The following is a 21531-nucleotide window of genomic DNA, read 5'->3' as shown; positions in this document are numbered from 1 at the left end:
AATAGGATGAATACAAAGTAGGCTCTTTACTCGGCTTTAGTCTGAGTACTACAAAGGTATAGCTGAAAAAAGCAAGGGAAGGGACTTCTAGATGATTTGTACATCTCTTATTACGGCCAAGTGCTGGCTGTTCCATACCTGCTATATTATATAAAGTGTGATAATCTCTCTCTTTAAAAATAGTAACTCATGTAATTATAGCAGTTATACAGCTTTATTCCATATTTAACATGCAATAAATGCATATTTTACATGAACGCACAACTGCTATTAGTTTTGAGCTGTCAATCATTACATAATACTGATAACGTTATGACGACATTTTATGGTTTTATACCCTGTACATGTCAGCTGCTTAAAGGGCCACTCATTTGAAAATGCACTATTTACCATGACAGCACCACTGATAATAGGACAAGACAGGGACAGATAGAGCAACAGATATTTGACATAGAGACCATTTATTTAGTCTTTCATAGCAAGACAATTAGAATTTTTGGAAATTAATTCACTATCTTCAGCATGAGGCAGCTCTGCAGTTAGAGTAATAGCAACAAAGGTACATACAATTCTAATCATCATAAAAGGTAATAACACTTTTGGCTTCATACATAGTTGGAATGCTTTTGAACCCAAAATGCAGACATAAAGGGCCTGATTCAGAGTTGCACACTATACCGATACGAGCGCAGTTGGCCGATGTTTTAAGTAGGTGTGTTGCTGGTGACGTACAACCGCTCACACAGGACGCCATGGTCAGACAGAGAAGCTGCACCAGCCAAAGGGCTGCTACTGAATTTGGGTTAGGGTTAGGCTAGGGGGAGGGAGGGTTAGGCACCCCCGGGGGGGATTTAGGGTTAGGCACCCCCCCGGGGGACTTAGGTTTAGGTAGCGGGGAAGGGGGTGGTTAGGGTTAGGCACTTAGAGGGGGGATTAGGGTTAGGCACTTGGGGATGAAGTTAGGGTTAGGCACCCCTAAGGAGGGTTAGGGTTACCGGGGTTAGGTTAGGTTAGTGGATACTTACCTATCCACGATCGGGATTTCCAGCGCTGCCGGGCTTCCGCTGCGTCGCACTCTGCTCCTGTCGGGCTGCCGCTGACGGGAATCCAGCCGCCGGCGGTATTTCATACCCATTCCCCACCCCCAAACGCTGACAGCCTTTCAGTCACTTTGCAATGTATTGCTCTGTGCGTCCGTAATCGCAGTGCAGTCGCTGAGAGATGGAAAACAATCGCTCGATGTGCGTCCGTAATCGCATTTGTGTTCACTACTGAATCAGGCCCTAAGCCGCACACAGATATACAAGTGTCACATATCAAATAAATCAGTGCAGTCTCCTGGTGCATCCTAGTACACTGCATTGGGACTGAAACGCATTTTCAGGTGAAAAAGACGCTCGGCGCTAGCAGTCACACGAGACCTGGTGGCTCACTCGCGCCTGGCATCTCACGCCACATGGCGTATTCAGGCTAGATGTACAGTATGAGGGCACATCTGTAAGTACACAGCCCATTAGTGAAAGGAAGGAAGGGGGGATTTTTTGTAGTACAAATACCGTTTCACATATACTGTGTGCGATTTGGGGGGTGTTAAATATCGCACATCTTGATGGTCAGCTTTGACCATCCAAACAGCTAGATAGTAAATCCTGCAATTTGAGGGATAAATAACCGGTGAAGAGCAGCGGTTTTAAACCGACCCTAAAAAAGTGAGGATTTGTATGTCTAGCTCTTAGTGTGCACAGAAATGACAATGAAAATAGGTTGTCATAAGGATCCATGGGGTCTGATTCATTACTATTTGCTATTGCGATCGCAGCTGAGATTACGCAGGCAGACCCGCTGCGAAAATATGCTAATGTCTGCAATCACAATGCCGTCGCAGGCCAACATAAAGATACCCACTTCCCTCACTCACATCCGTAATACTTTGTGAAACCATCGGTAACATCAAGTAACATCAGAGCCTCACGCACAATTGCACAAGGTCTGACCTTACTCAGAAATTGCTAATCAATTCACTCGCAGTGAGAGCTCAAGCTATGTATGCCATAGCAGTGGCTAATTTATGCACACCCCTGTAATGGCATTCAAACGCACTGACACGCCTGCGTTTCGCCGACCAACTCCAAACGCTCACTTCCTGTCAATCATTCTGCGATGGGTCTGCATAGTCTATGCAATCGCACCATAATCGCAGTGGAGCCATTGCGCACGCGCTTTGCGATGCATACGCATGCGCAGTAGGCAACAATCGGCCGTCTGCGTGGGGAATCGCACTTGCGATACGTAAAATGAATTATGTCCCATGACCCCTGTGACTGATTTTTATTTCTATAGCCAAAATCTGACTTACCGATTTCCTGCAATGCATTTACCACTGTACTAGCAAATGCTGATAAAAGATGAGAACTTGCAGGCAGATTTGTCTATGCTTGCGCAATGCCTTCATGTACTGAATGACCTTAAATGTTTGTGACCCTGAAAACCACAAAGGAGAAAAGAAAGGGACTCTTTGTGGGGGCACACAATGGGTATAGAGATATGGCTAATAATAGCGAATTAAAAATTAACTTTTATTAAGCATAGTATAAAAAAGTGAGCAACTAAAGACAAATTGACAAACAAAAGGACAGACAATACATGTATGAATGAATCAGGGGAGATAAATTCTCCACTGAATAAAGGGTAAACAAATACTATGATATATTGAATACAAATGGGTGCCTATGATCCCAATATAATTATAATACCATATGGTTCTTATTTAAGGCGTACATGCCTGTACAGTGATAATGCATATATGCATAATTCAATCGAAATGCATATTTCACGGAGAGGGTCACCTCTGATATTAATAACACTCTTTATGATATTTCAGAAGAGATAAGCAGTATGTATATGAAAACTGCAGGAACTTAGCAAGATAATGCTGAGATGACATAAACAATCAATATGCGCCTTTGGCCACAATATTAATACTTGTTGATTCACAGTTAAATCACGCTAGTGTATACAAAAAACATGAGTATACATTGAATTAGAGAGATACATTTCCCACAATTAAATTGTCCTATGATATGAAGGTTCCTCTTTGTGGTATTAAGAGAGATAGGCACACAAAAAAGATATTCAATAGTACAAAAAAAAATATATATATATAAAAGTCAAAGGAGATGTATTCTCCTCACGGGAGATATATTCTCCAAAAAGCCAGGCGAAATAATACTATGATGGTATAAATATAAAATATGCCTATTAGCCACAATGTACTTTAGTTAACACAGTGTAGGCATACTGTATCAAAAAAAGATCACCTTGAAAATAGTGTCTTCTTTCTGATAAGATAAATTCATATTAGTTGTAATACATATATCGGTATATATGCCCACAAGCACTGAAGATAAATACAAACTATAAAGCTCTGGAAGAATTGATATCAAAGACTCCCACCTAGAAAAACATACAACAAACAACAATATTTAATACATAAGGACCGACCTCTTGGATACCAAAAACTAAACTAATGACTGATATTGTGTAAATATAGCATGGTAGTATATGCTTGGAGGAAATGAAAAGTCAAAACAGTCAATAGCTCTTCCCTCTAATGAATTAACTGTAGTGCTCAGAGAGGGAGACAAGGTCCAGTATATGTATGTGTGATGTGGGTAGGATAAACTGTAAGGTAAGGTGGCCGTCTGCCCTGATGCGCAAGGCAGTGCAGGGGGTATGCGCCACTTACCTGGTCAGCGTACAGTCCTGATAGTCATCTGTTGATGCTGAAAACAGTGCCGGTGTGTGCCGCTGTGTGTAACTAAAAAGCCGGTGTCACGTGTGCGCACCACGTGACCCGGAAGTGTAGATCTGACGCGCGTTTCGCCGCTGTCGGGCTTGCTCACAGTTCCAAACCTGGCGCATACCCCCTGCACTGCCTTGCGCATCAGGGCAGACGGCCACCTTACCTTACAGTTTATCCTACCCACATCACACATACATATACTGGACCTTGTCTCCCTCTCTGAGCACTACAGTTAATTCATTAGAGGGAAAAGCTATTGACTGTTTTGACTTTTCATTTCCTCCAAGCATATACTACCATGCTATATTTACACAATATCAGTCATTAGTTTAGTTTTTGGTATCCAAGAGGTCGGTCCTTATGTATTAAATATTGTTGTTTGTTGTATGTTTTTCTAGGTGGGAGTCTTTGATATCAATTCTTCCAGAGCTTTATAGTTTGTATTTATCTTCAGTGCTTGTGGGCATATATACCGATATATGTATTACAACTAATATGAATTTATCTTATCAGAAAGAAGACACTATTTTCAAGGTGATCTTTTTTTGATACAGTATGCCTACACTGTGTTAACTAAAGTACATTGTGGCTAATAGGCATATTTTATATTTATACCATCATAGTATTATTTCGCCTGGCTTTTTGGAGAATATATCTCCCGTGAGGAGAATACATCTCCTTTGACTTTTATATATATATATTTTTTTTTGTACTATTGAATATCTTTTTTGTGTGCCTATCTCTCTTAATACCACAAAGAGGAACCTTCATATCATAGGACAATTTAATTGTGGGAAATGTATCTCTCTAATTCAATGTATACTCATGTTTTTTGTATACACTAGCGTGATTTAACTGTGAATCAACAAGTATTAATATTGTGGCCAAAGGCGCATATTGATTGTTTATGTCATCTCAGCATTATCTTGCTAAGTTCCTGCAGTTTTCATATACATACTGCTTATCTCTTCTGAAATATCATAAAGAGTGTTATTAATATCAGAGGTGACCCTCTCCGTGAAATATGCATTTCGATTGAATTATGCATATATGCATTATCACTGTACAGGCATGTACGCCTTAAATAAGAACCATATGGTATTATAATTATATTGGGATCATAGGCACCCATTTGTATTCAATATATCATAGTATTTGTTTACCCTTTATTCAGTGGAGAATTTATCTCCCCTGATTCATTCATACATGTATTGTCTGTCCTTTTGTTTGTCAATTTGTCTTTAGTTGCTCACTTTTTTATACTATGCTTAATAAAAGTTAATTTTTAATTCGCTATTATTAGCCATATCTCTATACCCATTGTGTGCCCCCACAAAGAGTCCCTTTCTTTTCTCCTTTGTGGTTTTCATGCTATAACTGACTCTGGGGAGCACCATAGACTTTCCTATAGATGGTCTGTTAGATTGTTGTCTTATGACCTATGATAGGAATACTGCGACACGAATGTGTGTATGTATTTATAAGTCTGTTTGAGGTATACATATGAGATACATTATTCATTATATTCCTGTAGAATTTTCTCAGTGCGGGTCCATTATATATTCCTTTGTATATGTTTGTGACCCTTTAAAAGCGATGCCTAATGTCTACTCTTTGTAAATATTTAGTGGACAATATTCAATTCCCACCGGGGGACAACCGTTGTTAAGGAGTCATGGCAGGACAACTTTTGCATATTACCAGGGTCAAAGTGTATTTTGTCCCTCTAAGCAGGTTTCAAACAGATAGTTACTGCTGAAAAAATTACTTATGGCTATCACAATAGATGGCAGTGGACTAATAATTGTTTATGATACCAATATAAAGTATTTTATTGTGACTAATATATCACAATTTCTCTGTTATGCACAGTTAAACTAGCTGCTGTAATTTGGTGTTTTTTTGTATCTTAACGGTGGAGCATAGGTGCCATGGTGGGCATATACTGCCATCATCTGGTCAGCAGTTGCCGAGTGACTTCATTATGCGGGAGTGCTGTTTGTTTCATGCAAAAGGACTCAGGGCCTGATTCAGCAAGGAACGCACAGGAGAGAACGCACACACCCGTCCGCTGCGAAAATATGCTAATCAATGCATACGCATGCAACCGTCCACTGCGAGAATATGCTAATCAATGCATACGCATGCACCCGTCCACTGCGAGAATATGCTAATCAATGCATACGCATGCACCCGTCTACTGCGAGAATATGCTAATCAATGCATACGCATGCACCCGTCCACTGCGAGAATATGCTAATCAATGCATACGCATGCACCCGTCTACTGCGAGAATATGCTAATCAATGCATACGCATGCACCCGTCCACTGCGAGAATATGCTAATCAATGCATACGCATGCACCCGTCCACTGCGAGAATATGCTAATCAATGCATACGCATGCACCCGTCCACTGCGAGAATATGCTAATCAATGCATACGCATGCACCCGTCTACTGCGAGAATATGCTAATCAATGCATACGCATGCACCCGTCCACTGCGAGAATATGCTAATCAATGCATACGCATGCACCCGTCTACTGCGAGAATATGCTAATCAATGCATACGCATGCACCCGTCCACTGCGAGAATATGCTAATCAATGCATACGCATGCACCCGTCCACTGCGAGAATATGCTAATCAATGCATACGCATGCACCCGTCTACTGCGAGAATATGCTAATCAATGCATACGCATGCACCCGTCCACTGCGAGAATATGCTAATCAATGCATACGCACGGAGACTGCAGCACAAGATGCAGATGCCAAGCCCCATTTTAAACCGCCCATCTCCCTCTACTCAAAGCCTGATCAGTACGCAAGATAGCGTAAACATCGGTAACATCGAGAACCATCGGATCCATTAGCATATTAGTGGTTGACCTGACCTGCCGCAGGATTTTGCCTGCTTCCTATGTAGAGCTTACGGTGTGGCTGCATATGCTGCCACACTGTCTGAATTATGCATGCCCCTATAACGGCATCCCAACGCACAGGCACGCCTGCGTTTGCCTGACCACCCCCCGTCACCACCCACAAATGGCACTTCCTGTCAATCAATTTCGGAAGGGTCTGCGCACCCTAACCCGGTCGCACTGGCTAGTTCACGCACGCACAATGCGGTGCATACGCATGCGCAGTGCGAAAACATTGGCCAAGTGTGTGCGTTTTCTCCTGTGCGTTCCTTGCTGAATCAGGCCCTCAGATCACAAATAAAAATAGAAGAATAAACGTGCTAGATAACTTTTCGTTCTTGTGCAATACATATGTTTTGCTAATCCTTTGATCCCTTACTTTGCTATATTATATAAGCTCTGAATTAAAAAAATACACTTTGCCATTATTGCTATTGCTGAATGTACGTGGAGTTTCTGATGGCTGATACACTATAAAGACATATCGGTTCTGATGCTGAGATGACCGCAAGTCCTTTTGTGGAGCGCATCTTGTGTGTTTTCACACTGCTCGCGCTCCGGGACAAAGCGTACGCAAGTACAGGCAATATGGAGTCATCTCAGTTACATCTCCACTTGCAGCTAAATGGGTGTAGCTGGGCTGTAAATTAACTAAGGGCGTGTTGACCAAATTGTAGGCTTTTCAGAGTTGTGTTTTGGATCTTTTGCAAAAACCATAGCGCTGGTGAAAGTATGCACTGATCATGATGTCGGGCATCAAACCAAGGGTACAGATAGCGAGAGTCCAGCTGGAGAGATGCATACAGGCAAAGATACACATGTTATGCTGGGGCAATTACGACCGATTTACATTCAACTCAGGCTCATAGGGGGAGATTTAATACAGCTTGGAGAGAGATAAAATTGGAGATAACTAGCACCAAGCAATCAGCTCCCAACTGTCACTTTACAGGCTGTGTTTGAAAAATTACAGTTGGGAGCTGATTGGTTGGTGCTATTTATCTCCAATTTTATCTCTCTCCAAGCTTTATTAAATCTCCCCCATAGTGTTATGTTTGTCATTATTACATTCACTTTTAATATTAGTGTTGTCTTTTTGCCGTATTCTACTGCCTGAAATAACTACTGAAACGACTAATGCCGTGCTGGTAATCTGGGCCTCCTGGCGTGCCTATCCTTCTTATTCAGAGCTATGTACCATTTATTTTCACAGGCTGAGCTGCTTCATGCAGACATTGAAAGTGCACTAGCTGACATAAAACATGGGAAGAAAATGCGACCACAGACTCTCAAGTGAGTATCATCTATAATCTGCTAACCTGGCTAAGAGGGTCACTGGGAGCCACATCACAGAAGAGTCTTACTACAGATATATATATATATATATTATATATAAATATATATATATAATATAGTGAACACGTCAGCTGGAGACATATTTGAAAAAATGTTCAGAGGAGGTTATTTATGCTGGGTACACATTGGGCAATATCTCAGGCATTCAATTGACTGGCAGATATATTGAGAGCTCGTCGGCGGGTGTGTACGTAGTTTACAGACATATCGGTGGACAGCACAGCAGATGGCTGATATATCTGTATATCTGTAGATACATCTGACTGTGTGCTGCAGGGACTGTCGTCACAGATGGGTGGGCAAATTCAAATGCACGCCCAACTGTGACGTTAGGACAACATGTCGAGCAGTGGATTGGTAAGTGTGTATATCGGCTGCTCGGTCGGCGAGACGGTCAGTCGGCCATTTAGTTGACCTAGGGCCTGATTCAGACCCGGTCGCAAACGCTCGCAACCGGGTCGATGTTTGCCCACTGGGCATGCACACGATGGAACCGGCTCCGTCGTGCGCATGCGCGAGACCCGGCTAGTGACTGGTCCTCCGTCGCTTCGGGTCTCGCACCAAAGGGGGCGAGCTGTCGATGGTGATTGACAGCTCACCCCGTTTGGTAGGAGTGGCCGGGGGGTGGCTTCACAAACGGAGGCGTTCCCAAGCAAACGCCTACCGTTTGTGGGCGGCCCCACTGACATCATCTAATAGAGCCGGAAGCTCTCTGGGGGCTTGCGGCCATGAGACCCTACCACAAGGGTTTCGTCGCAAGCCCGATGGTCGTGATGGTCTTAACCATCGCGACCATCAACCTGGCTGCTCGCTATAGCTGTGGGTGGTCACCCACAGCTATGCGAGCGGCCAGGAGGCTGCTCCAAAAAAAAAAAACGCCCTGATTCAGAGCGAGCGCTCTTTCAGAGCGTCCGGCTCTGAATCAGGCCCCTAGTGTGTACCCAGCTTTACTAACACCAGTATATGGGGACGTCTTGCAGGTTTATAGGCCCTGTCATTATGTGGCTACTGTTAGAGGAGAGGGGCTCCACATGGGGATGTGCATAGTGAATTATGTAAAAATGTCAACTGAAAGACCTGCCTACTATCGCCCACAGCATTTCAGATGTTCTTCTACATTACTGCTCCTCATTAAAGTCTTAAATTAATAATAAGAGGCAGGGCTGTAACTAGGAAAGCTCGGGGCAGGCACCGTACAACATGCGGCCCTCCACCTGTTGTGATACTATACATCCCAGCAGCCCCTGCCACAGTTTTGCTATTAGGGCATGATAGAATCGTGGCAGGGCATGCTGGGATGTGTAGTTCCACAACAGCTGGAGGACCACATGTTGAATACCCCTGCTCTAGGGTTTAGGGTTGGAGCCAGCACAGGACACACTGACATTTTGTTACAGCACTGATAAGAGTAGACTGTCATTATTACATATCAGTATTCTGCTTATTATTTATTTACATAGTTATTATTATTATCCTTTATTTATATGGCGCCACGAGTGTTCCGCAGCGCCTTACAGAGTACATAAAATAATAAGTGAACAAGAAACGAGTAACTTACAGCATTACAGTCAGGGGCGTATCTACAATGGGTGCAGGGTGTTTGGGGCACACGGGTCCCTGGGTCCAGGGGGGTCCCGCACCGCACACCCTGTACCCATAGTATTACTTACCTCTTCGGAGTCCCACGTCGGTGCGGGGGTCCGGCGCTGTAAAAGCGACTGGAAAATGCCCGCCGTGGCCATTTTCCCGGTGACCAGCGCATACTCTATAGACTCTGGGCTCACTCTAGTGCTCAGAGTCTATAGCTCCGGCGCTGGCCGCGCACAGCTCAGTGCGCTGCCGGCCGCCGGACAGAGAGCAGGGGGCCCAAGTAGGAGACTGCACACGGAAAAGCCCCTGATTACAGTGCAGGACAAGGACATGGTTTATATACATTGCTGCAATAGCGATTAAAACACTCACAATAAGCAGCAGGGAGTTGGCAGTCAAGTGTTAGGTGCCCTTGTGGGGAGTAAGTAGTGGAATAAAGTGTAAGGAGAAGCACATGAGGGAAGAGGTCCCTGCTCGTGAGAGCTTACATTCTAAAGGGGAGGGGCAGACAGACAGGCATGACACAGAAGAGGTAGATAGGGAGGAAAGAGCATGAGGTGGGTTAGGATGAGTGCTGGAAGGCCTTGATGAAGTAGTGGGTCTTGAGAGCCCGTTTGAAGATTTGTAGAGAGGTGGAGAGTCTGATAGGGAGAGGGAGAGAGTTCCAAAGGTAGGGAGCAGCAGGGGCAAGATCTTGGAGGCGTGAGTGGGAGGAAGTAATCAGTTGGCAAGAGAGTCGGCATACATTTGTTGAGTGAAGTGGACGGGCAGGAGTGTGAAGGGAGATGAGGTCAGAAATGTAAGTGGGAGAGGATTTGGTAAGGGCTTTGTAGGCGAGTGTAAGAACCTGGAATTGGCATCCGAAGGGGAAGGGGAGCCAGTGTACGGCTTGAAGGAGAGGGGAAGCAGATGTAGAACTTCTGGAGAGGAAGATGAGCTGAGCAGCAGCATTGAGGACCGATTGTAGTGGAGTGAGGTGGGAGACTGGGAGGCCAGCTAGGAGAGGGTCACAGTAGCCAATCTGGAGATGACCAGCAAGTGGATGAGGGTTTTAGTAGCATCCAGTGTGAGGAAGGATCTAATCCTGGAAATATTTTTTAGGTGGAAACGGCAAGACTGTGAGAGTTGCTAAATGTGTGGTTTAAAGGAGAGGGAGGAGTCTAGGACAACTCCAAGACAGCGCACTTTGGGGCTAGAGGAGATACGTGTGCCATCAATAGATAATGAAATTGTGGGAAGTGAGGTAATGGAAGAGGGTGGGAAGATGATTAGCTCAGTCTTAGACATGTCAAGTTTAAGAAAGCGCTGGGACATCCAGGAAGAGATAGCAGAGAGACAGTTGGAGATACGGGTAAGGAGCGAGGGGGAGAGGTCAGGGGTGGAAAGGTAGATTTGAGTATCATCAGCATAGAAATTACATTAGGAAGCCAAAAGAGGACGTATATAGGGAGAATAGGAAAGGTCCAAGAACAGAACCTTGGGAAACTCTTACTGTTAGTGGATGTGGGGGGGGGGGAGAGGAGTCATGAGAGGAGACAGAGAAGGAATGATCAGAGAGGTAGGAGAACAGCCAGGAGAGGGCAGGCCCACGTAGACCAAGAGAGTGAAGGATTTGCAGGAGAAGAGGGTGGTCTACAGCGTCAAATGCAGCAGAGAGATCAAGGAGAATGAGCAGAGGTAGTAGCCCTTGGATTTGGCAGCTCCGGGATAAAACTCCAAGTAATAGGAGATACAGTCTAAAAATGTAAAAGATCATGGAGAGTCTAAATATCCAGATTCTGGGGGATAGATGGAAACACATAAGCCGCTCCCCGTGCTGCAGTTCACGGCTGTATACACAGTCTGTGTGGCTTGATCACTTCGGGCTGAGGCCCTGATTCAGAGACGGACGCTCTGACAGAGCGCTCGCTCTGAATCAGGGCCGGGCTATTTTTTGTTAAGAACGGCCTCCTGGCCGCTCGCATAGCTGTGGGTGACCAGCGAGCGGCCAGGGAGATGGTCGCGATGGTCAAGACCATCGCGACCATCGGGCTTGCGACGAGACCCTTGTGGTAGGGTCTCGTAGCCGCAAGCCCCAGAGAGATTTCGGCTCTAACAGAGCTGAAAGTTCTCCCACTGACATCACTTGTGATGTCAGTGGGGCCGGTCCAAGATGGTGGGCGTTCCCATGGGAACGCCTCCGTCTGGGCAGCCACGCCCCTGGCCCGCCCACCAAAGGGGGCGTGCTGTCACTCAACATCGGCAGCTTTGGTACGAGACCCGGAGTGACGGAGCGCTATCCGGGTCTCGCGCATGACGGAGCCGGCTCCGTCGTGCGCACTGGCCCACCATCGACCCGGTTGCGAGCACACAGACTAACAAACAATGATCTAACCACCAAGCAAGGCAAGATATATCAACTATATAATGTAACCATATTGTCCGGTACTACGTGCACACTGCACGACCTGCGGGGAATCGTTAACGAGATTGACCGGTCTTTCTGCATGTACAAAAGATCGATGAATGACGCCCCGGGAGCACGCATAGGAGCTCATTCAGACCCGCTCGCTAGATGCGTTCGCTCGCGCATGCCCAGCAAGGCAGGCGATCACACGGCAAGGCATTAGCACGCCCGCTATGTCTTGGCGTGCGATCACCTTGTGTATGCAGACACCCACCAACACTTCATAAGACGCACGCTTGCGCACGTCATCTCCTGGAAGTGCATGAAACCATTGGTACATCGAGCACCATCGGATGCGATCACAGCGCTTGAGGTTGACTATACCCTGCTGCAAGCACTGCGATCACTTCAATGTGAAATTCAACCAGGTGATGTGTTCAATGATGCTGCCTGTTAATTATGCATGCCTCTGAAGCGATGTTGAGGCTCTCAGGCACGCCTGCGTTTGCACCTCCACTCCCCCGTTTTCAGTGGCCTGCCCCTGTTACCAACCACAAACGGCCTCTCCTGTCAGTCATTCTGCTGGGCTGTCTATGCTGGACGAGCGAACGCTTCCTGATCTTTCGTAGTGGTTCGCGCACGCGCATTGTGATGCATACACATGCGCAGATCGCAAATATCGGCCAGCTATGAGCGATCGCATCCTAGCGAGTGGGTCTGAATCGACTCCATAGTGCGTACACACGTGACGATTTCAACTTGTCGTTCCGATGCGTCGGAATTGGTCAAATCATTCAAAATATAGTGCGTAGGGGCCTTTAGACTTTAGCATAGTCCATATTTACTAACCTATCACTGGCATTAGAACTAGAGATTGTATTTATCCTCAGTGGATTCCAATTTGAATGAGCTGCTGCTTGGATACATTACCTGCCAAGCGGATTATATTCTCACCTGATTCCTGCGACCTCGCGCTGCTACCTCCAGAGATTCACGGGGACTGCTATGGCTGTAGCTGTGTAATCTGCACATATAATAGATATAATATATTATAAAGATATGGACTTTATAATAGATAACAGTGTTGTAAAATGCAGGCACAGGGAATATGCAAATGCAATACATAGTACAAGGCTGAAATTTATTATACCAGTTTTAAAGTCTCGGATTATTCAGAAAATGAAAATTGACGTTCCCACATAAAAAGAAGCATGCTGGCTGTACCTGTCTCTTCTTGGTTTCCACAGACAGCCGAGATTTGCTAATTTGGTCCTGATTATTTTTTATTATTATTTAAATATTGGCCAAATACTGTACTCTGTCCTACTTTATCTTTGTTTAACGTAATTGTATTCTGATTAAAGCAGTGATCATGTCATGTCCTGCTAATTATGTGTAGTAACCGGGTTGGGTATGATATCCCGGTGGCTGAATAGCCGCTGGTTCAAATACCAACGCCGGAAGCTTGACTGTTCACAATCCCGACTACGGCTGGTAAGTACCCTAACCTTCTCCCTCTCCCCCCTAACCCTCCCTTGGTGGTGCCTTACCCTAACCTCCCTGGGGGGTGCCTAACCCTAACCTCCGCTAAGTGGTGCCTAACTCCAACCCCCCTTTCCGCACCCTAAACCTAACCTCCCCCGGGGGTGCCTAACCCTATCCCCCCCTTCCCGCAGCCTAACCTTAACCCTCCCGGGGGGGTGCCTCACCCTAATCTTGTCACCCGGGGGTGCCTAACCCTAGCAACCCAATCCCCGCGCTGACACTAAAGGTAAGACGGATACTTACCTTCAGGATGCCGGCGGTCAGGATGCTGACGCCGGTATCTTCATCCTGTTCGGGATTCCGGTGTTGGAAACTTCATCCTGTTCGAGATTGCGGTGTTGGGATTTTGGCGGTCGGCATCCCGTCCGCCGACATCCTGACTACATCCCTAGTAACCTACAGTATGTCTGTATACAGTGTAATAGGACTGTTTTATGGGCCTGATCCAGAATTGAACGCTATGCCGATGTTTATACAGATGAGCAATTATCGGTTCTCTGCGCATGCATTTGAGTCGCACTATGCATTGCGTCTAGTTACATTACCATCAGCGGACACAGCAACTATTTTCCAGCAGTGTGATTGACATTAGGAAGCATTTGGGGGAGGTAATGGGGGAGTGATGGCAAAATTGCAGGCATGTACCTACCGTTTTCAGGGAGTGTCAGAGACTGTGACTGTGATCCCGTATGCAGAAAACATGGCTCTGGCGTTTCTGCGGCCATTCTGCGTGACCATAGTGTTACTCAGAAGTCCGATTATCGAAGGATCTGTGACCAATGCTGCAGTTTTGTACACAGGCACTTGGATTTGTGAAGCCGCCAGTGGGCATCTCAATACAAATCTAGGCGCCTGCGACATTTGCATATTCTCGTTACATTTGCATATTCTCGCACATCCGCTGCGTACAAAAACGCAGCAGCGTCAATCTCTAAATCAGCCCCAAAAACCTTATTCAATAAGCTTTTAAACAAGGAATTAAAAAACTTTAATACAAACAGTAAGGGGTGAAATGGGAGCCACCAACAATGTACGTGAGCTGGAAATTTCCAATCACAAATTGTGGTCCCATAAGTCCTAAAGAGGCAGATATTTCAGAAATAAGTTAGGCACCCCCGGGGGTAGGTTAGGGTTAGGCACTTCCCTGGGAGGGTTATACTACTCGCACCCTTCGCAGATAATTGGATTAACCCCAATGAGTGCTAAAAGTCTTATGGTAATGGTTCTGCAGCCAATCAGCTCCTAAGTGTCATCTGTATAAAAAATGACAGGCTGGAGCACCGTTAGCATATGCAATGAGTTGATAAATAGACCCCTTAAACTGCAGACTGGATAACATGGAAAATGACTTATTCTCCAGACACACTAGCTTAGAGTACAGCAATTATTCCACTGAATCCCTCCATTGATGTTTAATTGTATTTTGAATGCTCAATAAAGCAACATATTTATGGTAACTTGCATTGCAGGGTTAACCAGGAGAGAATCAAGCAAAGAGAGTCCATTCTTCCTCCTGCCACTGCCCCCAAGCCAGCGTACAGAGATAACAAAAACCGCGTCATGTCCCCGCCTACGTCAAGCGAGATCGGTAAGTCCTCAGTCACATTGTAAGTCCCCTACATTTCCTATGGCCATCACTGTGCTCCATTTCTTATTGTTCCCTATTAGTAGTATCATTTTGTTGTTTCTTTCCCTATGGGATCTCACAGCTTCTCCCTATAAACCTTATTAGGGCTAAGAAATGTTTTCTAGAATGGAAAAGTTGCTAATGCCTGTTTTAACTGTGATTCTTCACTGCTTTAGCTGTCTTATATTTGACCTTTATGTATCTCCCTTGGCAGAGTTTGATAGAAGAAGTAATCTGTCACAGGAACACGAGGAATCCCGGGAAGCACTAGCAAAGAAGATTGAGAAAGAAACAGTAAGTAAGATACATTACACACACAGAAATAGATGTCTCTAAGGGATCCCATAGCTGCTCCCCCAGGTAGAACAACTTTTTATGATGTCACTGCGTTCGCCCAGAACTCAGTTACTAAAATACATTGCTGTGTTTTGTCTTTGGTAACTGTGTGTAATGTAACCAAATGCAGATGATCTTGCAAGGCAGAAAATATGATGGTAACCTGGAAAACATGTTCTGGAAATGCTACAAGAGGTCTTTGTTGTTAGAGCCTTCAATGACTCAAAAGGGTCTTTTTGGCTTAAAAAATAAATAAATCAGATTTGCATTTATTTTATGAAAGAAAAACTAGCACAACTATAAAAACCACAAAAATATATCTGTATTAAGGCAAATATGGAGGAAAGCATGGTAATGAGGGTAATCACTATATTGTACCACTTCACTTCTACATGAGCCAATATTCGTAATCGCCTCTGATGTAGCGGAGATCAGCCCTGCTCGTATTTTTGCATAGCTGCTTTATATTTAATAACAAAATTATTATTATTATGGCACCGCTTTACTCCACTACAGTCTATGGGGGGAATTCAACTAGCCGCTATAATGCGATAACTTTTCACACGTTAAGATGTCGGACACTTCGCACAATAATTTTGCTTATCGCGTCTATGCGCTCTCTCCTGTTTTCACTGCACAATTCAATTGCAGAAGTTTTGATGCAGCATTCGCGCAATCATTCTTGCTGGTTTTAGCTGCGATAAGCGTACGGGGAAGTCTGCCTGTACCCCAAAAAAAGGCAACGTGATATAGTATAACAGTATAGAAGTGTATTAATGGGCCTAATAATTTGGGTTCTTAATTGTGTCCATTTGCTGTTATATGCATTTATCTAAAACAGTTAAATAATGATAGGAAGCACGTGTTTTTCTGCTAAATAAATGTTCTACTTAAATTGAGGGTGCGTAAAAATGCCTATACTGTATGTATATATTTATGTCATTTTAAGACACTTCTAATAAACCTTCAAAATACATCTGTAACACCCACCTGCAATCTTAAACACCTGTCCCATTCCCCCCATATACCTGTCCCACATCAATGAACCCATTTTCCTGCACTGTGCACCCCAAAACTGACATGTCATTATTGGCCAAATTAAGCTAATTATAAGGAGGGTGTCCTAGTGATTCTGATAAATAAAGTTCTGTGTTAGAGAATTAAAAGTTTCTACTTCTCTTCCCATTAATAATGTAATTATTTTCTTTTGAGGATATAATGGAATTAAAATTGTATTTTCCTAAATGTCCAATGTTAGTGAATCTTGTGTACTGTGTTAAAGTAAAGTTGACTAATTTAGCTATTTGTTCATGCATCCTAAGGCCCTTATACACCAGTGTTGGATTGGGGCAATGCCCCAATCCCCAGACTCTGGGGTCGGGGCATCAGTGGATGCATGGGGGCCTTTGGATCTCACTGATTTGCTGATCGCTAACAAAATATGACCAGGATCAGCAAATCGGAGACTTTTAACATGAAGAATTTCATAGATTCTCCAACGGATCACCGATCATCGATGGCCACCCATCTGCGTTTCCGACCGGCGGATCAGAGATTCTGGCCGCACCGGTGATTCTGGTCGCATCGGTGATTCTGGTCGCATCGGTGAATAGGGAAAGTGCCAGGCAGACTTTAACACCAACACAGTTACTTAAGCAGAGACATCCAGATTATTCAGTGTTTGTCAATGTCTATACAATAAGGTTGTTTATGCATGTTACCTGCATGTACGTGTGATAGTACAAGTACAGAATTTCTAGATATATATGTATATAAATTGATTTTTTTTTATTTATTTTAGCAATGCCTAAACTGCACACTGGATGACATAGAAGTATTTGTGGCTAAGCTACAAAAAGCAGCTGAAGCATTCAAGCAGCTGAACCAGAGAAAGAAAGGCAAAAAGAGCAAAAAGAAAGGACCAGCAGGTAATCATCTGTAGATATAAGTATTTGAGAGAGTACCGCATATGGGGCCTGATTCAGACCCACTCGCAAGCGGCTGTCCGTTCGCAAGTGGGTCGATGTTGTGTACTGCGCATGCGCATGACGGCGGGAGCTCCGTCGTGCGCATGCGCCAGACGCGACGAGCGAAGGACTTTCCCTCGCTCGTTGTGTCTGATCAAAGGGGGCGTGCTGTCGATGTTGATTGACAGCACGCCCCCTTTGGTGGGCGTGCCGGGGGCGTGCCTCCCTGACGGGGGCGTTCCCAAGAGATGATGCTTGTTGCGAGTGGCAAGGGGGCGTCTTTAAACAGATGGCAGCGCAATAATCCCTTGCCCGCTAAAACATAGAGGCGTCCTTACACCGCAAAGAGCGAGCGCATGTTTTGCATAGACGGACCCTTTTTGAGAGCGAGTGGCCGCAAATAGCGTCCGGGTCTGAATCAGGCCCTGGGTGTAGTTATAATGGGTGTTGGGTGTGTGGTGCAGCGCACACCCTGCACCCAAAGTTTCCTCGCCTTGCTCCGGAAAGCAGGGCCCTCCTCCTCCGCGGTGTCATCTTCCCAGTGACTGCTTCAGCGCTGTGCATTGAAAGTAAAGACTCTGGCACTGGGCCAGAACCTTTGCTCTCTTGTGTGCATGTGCCATATGCCATCCTCCCGAATATCACTGGGAAGATGGCGCCGCGCAGGAGGAGGGACCACCTTGCAGGAACAAGGTGAGATGCGGGACCTGCTGCTCAGAGGAGGGGACCCGCTGCACACGGGCCCCCTCGCGCATAATATGCTCCTGTTATCTCGACATTCAAAATGTTGACACTTATAATGTCATAGTGACAGTTATGAAGTCGACATTGTTGAAATATTGACATAGCGTCCATCCCTGAAACAGGCTCTAATACAATCGCAGCTGCAATTTCGCACAGGACACAGCTGCGAAAATATGCTAATGTTTACCCGAGCATAGGGACGCCCACTGCTGCCTTCCCATATCTGTCCAACGTCACTTACCAGCATAAACATTGGTAACATTGACGCAGATCAGGCAGCATATGCAGCAGGTCTGACCTGTCTCAAACACAGCGTCTCTCCTAACACACAGAGAGCTCTCATGCTGCGAAGGAGATCGCAGTGGCTAATTTATGCACTCACATGAACTGGCGTTTAAATGGTCAGACACGCCTGCGTTTGCTTAGCAGCCCCCCGGCATTGTGTACATCTCTGAATCAGACCCATAGAACATATCGACATCTGCAGACTATTAGGCACTAAGTGGAGGGTTAGGGTTAGGCACTTGGGGGAGGGTTAGGATGTGGGAGGGGAAAGTTAGGGATTAGGGTTAGAGGTTAAAGTTACTCACCGCTGGAACCGCTCCATGACAGCCAGAAGTCACTATCAACTGACTATGTCGGCATTCACATGTCATCATTGTGAATGTCTACATAATGAATGTTCACAAAATATACCAAACCCGAGTGCCACATCCAATTGCACCAGCAATATTTTACACCTCTATAAATCCTACTCTTCTTTACAATTAACATGCAGCCAGTTAGTATCCCGGCACCAGCATCCCAACCGCTGGCATCCCAAAGGTAAGTAGCAGGGTTGGGGGGAGAGTTAGGGGTTAGGGTTAAGCACTAGGGCAGGGATGGGGAACCTCAGGCCCGGGGGCCGTATAAGGCCCCCGGAATCATTTGGTCTGGCCCTCCGAGCTTTTTTCTGCTAGCCTCATCTGGCTAGCAGGGTGCCTAGAATGGCACCCTGCAGCCAGAATCTATGCATCAGTGCCGCCTGGAGCATCCTTAGGACGCTTCAGATGGTCACACCGCTGCCCTTACAGCTCCCCGGAGCATCCTCAGTATGCTTCGGGTATTGCTGTAATCACAGGCGATTGTTGCCCCTCCCCTGTGCAACATCACATGGAGGGGGCGTTGCCTGCTCCAGGCCCGCGAATAATGTTATATATATTAAAATGGCCCTTCGCAGAAAAAAGGTTCCCCACCCCTGCACTAGGGGGAGGGTTAGGCACTAGGGGGGAGGGTTACATTTAGGGTGCGTAGGTTTAGGCACTCGGGCAGGAGGTTAGGTTCAGGCACCAGGGAGGGAGGGTTATGATAGAAAGAGGGGGTGGGTTAAGATATCTACCGACTGGTGTCGGTATCCTAACCCTGTCGGAATGCCGGCATCAAGATTTTGACCGCCGGGATCCCAAGCGCCGGCATCCCGTACCCATCCTGACAAAGACAGTTACACAAGCACTTATTACTACCAGGTTTTTTATAAAATGTCTAAAAATATTTCCTGGTTTCTCACAGAGGGAGTCCTGACGTTACGGTCCAAACCGCCCACAGAGCTGGAATTCATAGATTGTTTTCAGAAGATCAAGCTGGCTATCAACCTCTTGGTAAGAATCAACTTCAATAATGCAATAAAATAAATAGTTAATTTACGTGCTGTTCTATCCGGTGGTTAGCTTTCTTCCTACATTTTCTTTTTAATTTTCCACTGTTAAGAGTGAAAATAAATGTTTGTGCAGTGTGAAGTGTAGTGACCTGTAGATTTACAGATCTTAAAGAAAAATTGTACCTAAAATGAAGCATCTCTCTGTGGCCACCCAGTAAGAGCTGCTGGGATCTAGTGCTTATTACCACCAATATATTTTCTCAAAAGAAGCAGAGTTATTTTTCATTTTAGTGCAACAAGGCATCTTTTCTGATTGAACAACTTTTCTCAGCACAAGAAAACACCATCTTCCTTTATGAGAAAGTAGTTTAGATCTGGCACCATGGGCTGCCTGAAACCCCTGAAGTTCTATTAGTTGCGCTGAGAGGTGTCACAACACTGGCATAACTACTGTAGGTGCAGGGGGTGTGGCTGCTATGGGGCCCTCCCCCCTGCACCTAAGGTGCCAGGCCAGCCGTGGTCGCGTCCTCCAGCAGTGTGCTGCACAAGGCAGGCACATCTGCCCTCCTGGTAAGCTCCACCTCTGGCTCTCCTCATTGACTGAGTATAGTACTCAGGTGAGTATAGTACAGTATGTATTTGTTTGGGTGTAAAAAACTTTTCTACAGAGTGTGTGTCCTGTCTTTTTTTTTTTTTACTATTTTTTTTTTCTTTACAGTGGGGATACCAGTGCCGGCCACCTGCTGCCACTTGTAGTTCCACAAATGCTAAAGAGCAGGCATGTTGGCACCTGTAATTCCACTGTAAAAAACAACAGTATACTTTTATTATTCTCACTATTACTCTGGCATCCACCGGCTAGGAGTGCATGGAAGAGCCTGGGCTTCAACCAAGCCTTGGTGTGCTAAGGAGAGGGGGGGACCCCTTTATTTGGTGAATCTCCACCTCCCCTGGGATCCCTGACCTGTGCTGACTAGTTTCGGGTATTAATGCTTTGGCCAGAGGACCCGGTGAAAGGGTCCCCTGGCTGTGGCATTACACTCCAACTAGTTTGAGCCTGGTGCTGGTTTTAAAAATACGGGGAACCTCACAAAACCTCAAAAAACTAGGGACCGGCTCACGGAGCTCAGTGCTGGTTCATAAAATACGGGGGTCTCCCATATTTCTAGAACCAGGACTGGCTCCCAGAGCCCGGGGCTGGTTATGATATTGGGGGGGAACCCCACTTCTTTTTTTTTTTTCTATTCTTACATTTTTTTTAACACAAAACACACATGCAGCCTGCACGTATGTCACTGATATGTCCAGGCTGCATGTTCGGGTGTGTTTGACTGCGGTCAAACACCGGAAACTCAGGGAAAAAGACACGATTCTTGGTAAATTTGTGTGTTTCAGCTGTCTCCTGTGTTTCAGTGATGCTGTGAGTATTTCAACTCGGACCAGACACGATTCTTAGTAAATTTACCCCTAGCATTCTGCCTCAGCCACAAACTTGGATATGCTGTAGAAGCCGCTACTTCGCATATACATTAAAGTAGCTTCATTAATGAACACAATTCATGGAATGGATATAGAAATGGAGGAAAGGAAATCTACTGTAACTGTTTTTGAAAAAAAT

General features: G+C 45.3%; 1 protein-coding gene across 1 annotated transcript in view; it reads left to right on the top strand.

Moving 5' to 3' along the window:
- The window catches only part of EPS8L2 (EPS8 signaling adaptor L2), a 258096-nt gene that overhangs the window by 206669 nt on the left and 29896 nt on the right, over positions 1 to 21531 (top strand). Inside the window, exons 7-11 of the mRNA XM_088471000.1 lie at positions 7940 to 8019; positions 15073 to 15191; positions 15445 to 15524; positions 17368 to 17494; positions 19826 to 19914. Of these exons, the coding sequence (XP_088327126.1) occupies positions 7940 to 8019; positions 15073 to 15191; positions 15445 to 15524; positions 17368 to 17494; positions 19826 to 19914 (495 nt within the window). The remainder of the gene's footprint in view (positions 1 to 7939; positions 8020 to 15072; positions 15192 to 15444; positions 15525 to 17367; positions 17495 to 19825; positions 19915 to 21531) is intronic.

The sequence above is a fragment of the Taudactylus pleione genome, unplaced genomic scaffold (assembly GCF_031769625.1).
Source record: "Taudactylus pleione unplaced genomic scaffold, aTauple2 ptg000109l, whole genome shotgun sequence".
NCBI classification, from domain to species: Eukaryota; Metazoa; Chordata; class Amphibia; order Anura; family Myobatrachidae; genus Taudactylus; species Taudactylus pleione.
The sequence above is the reverse complement of the archived record's forward strand: the minus strand, read 5'-3'. Positions and strand labels throughout refer to the sequence as shown.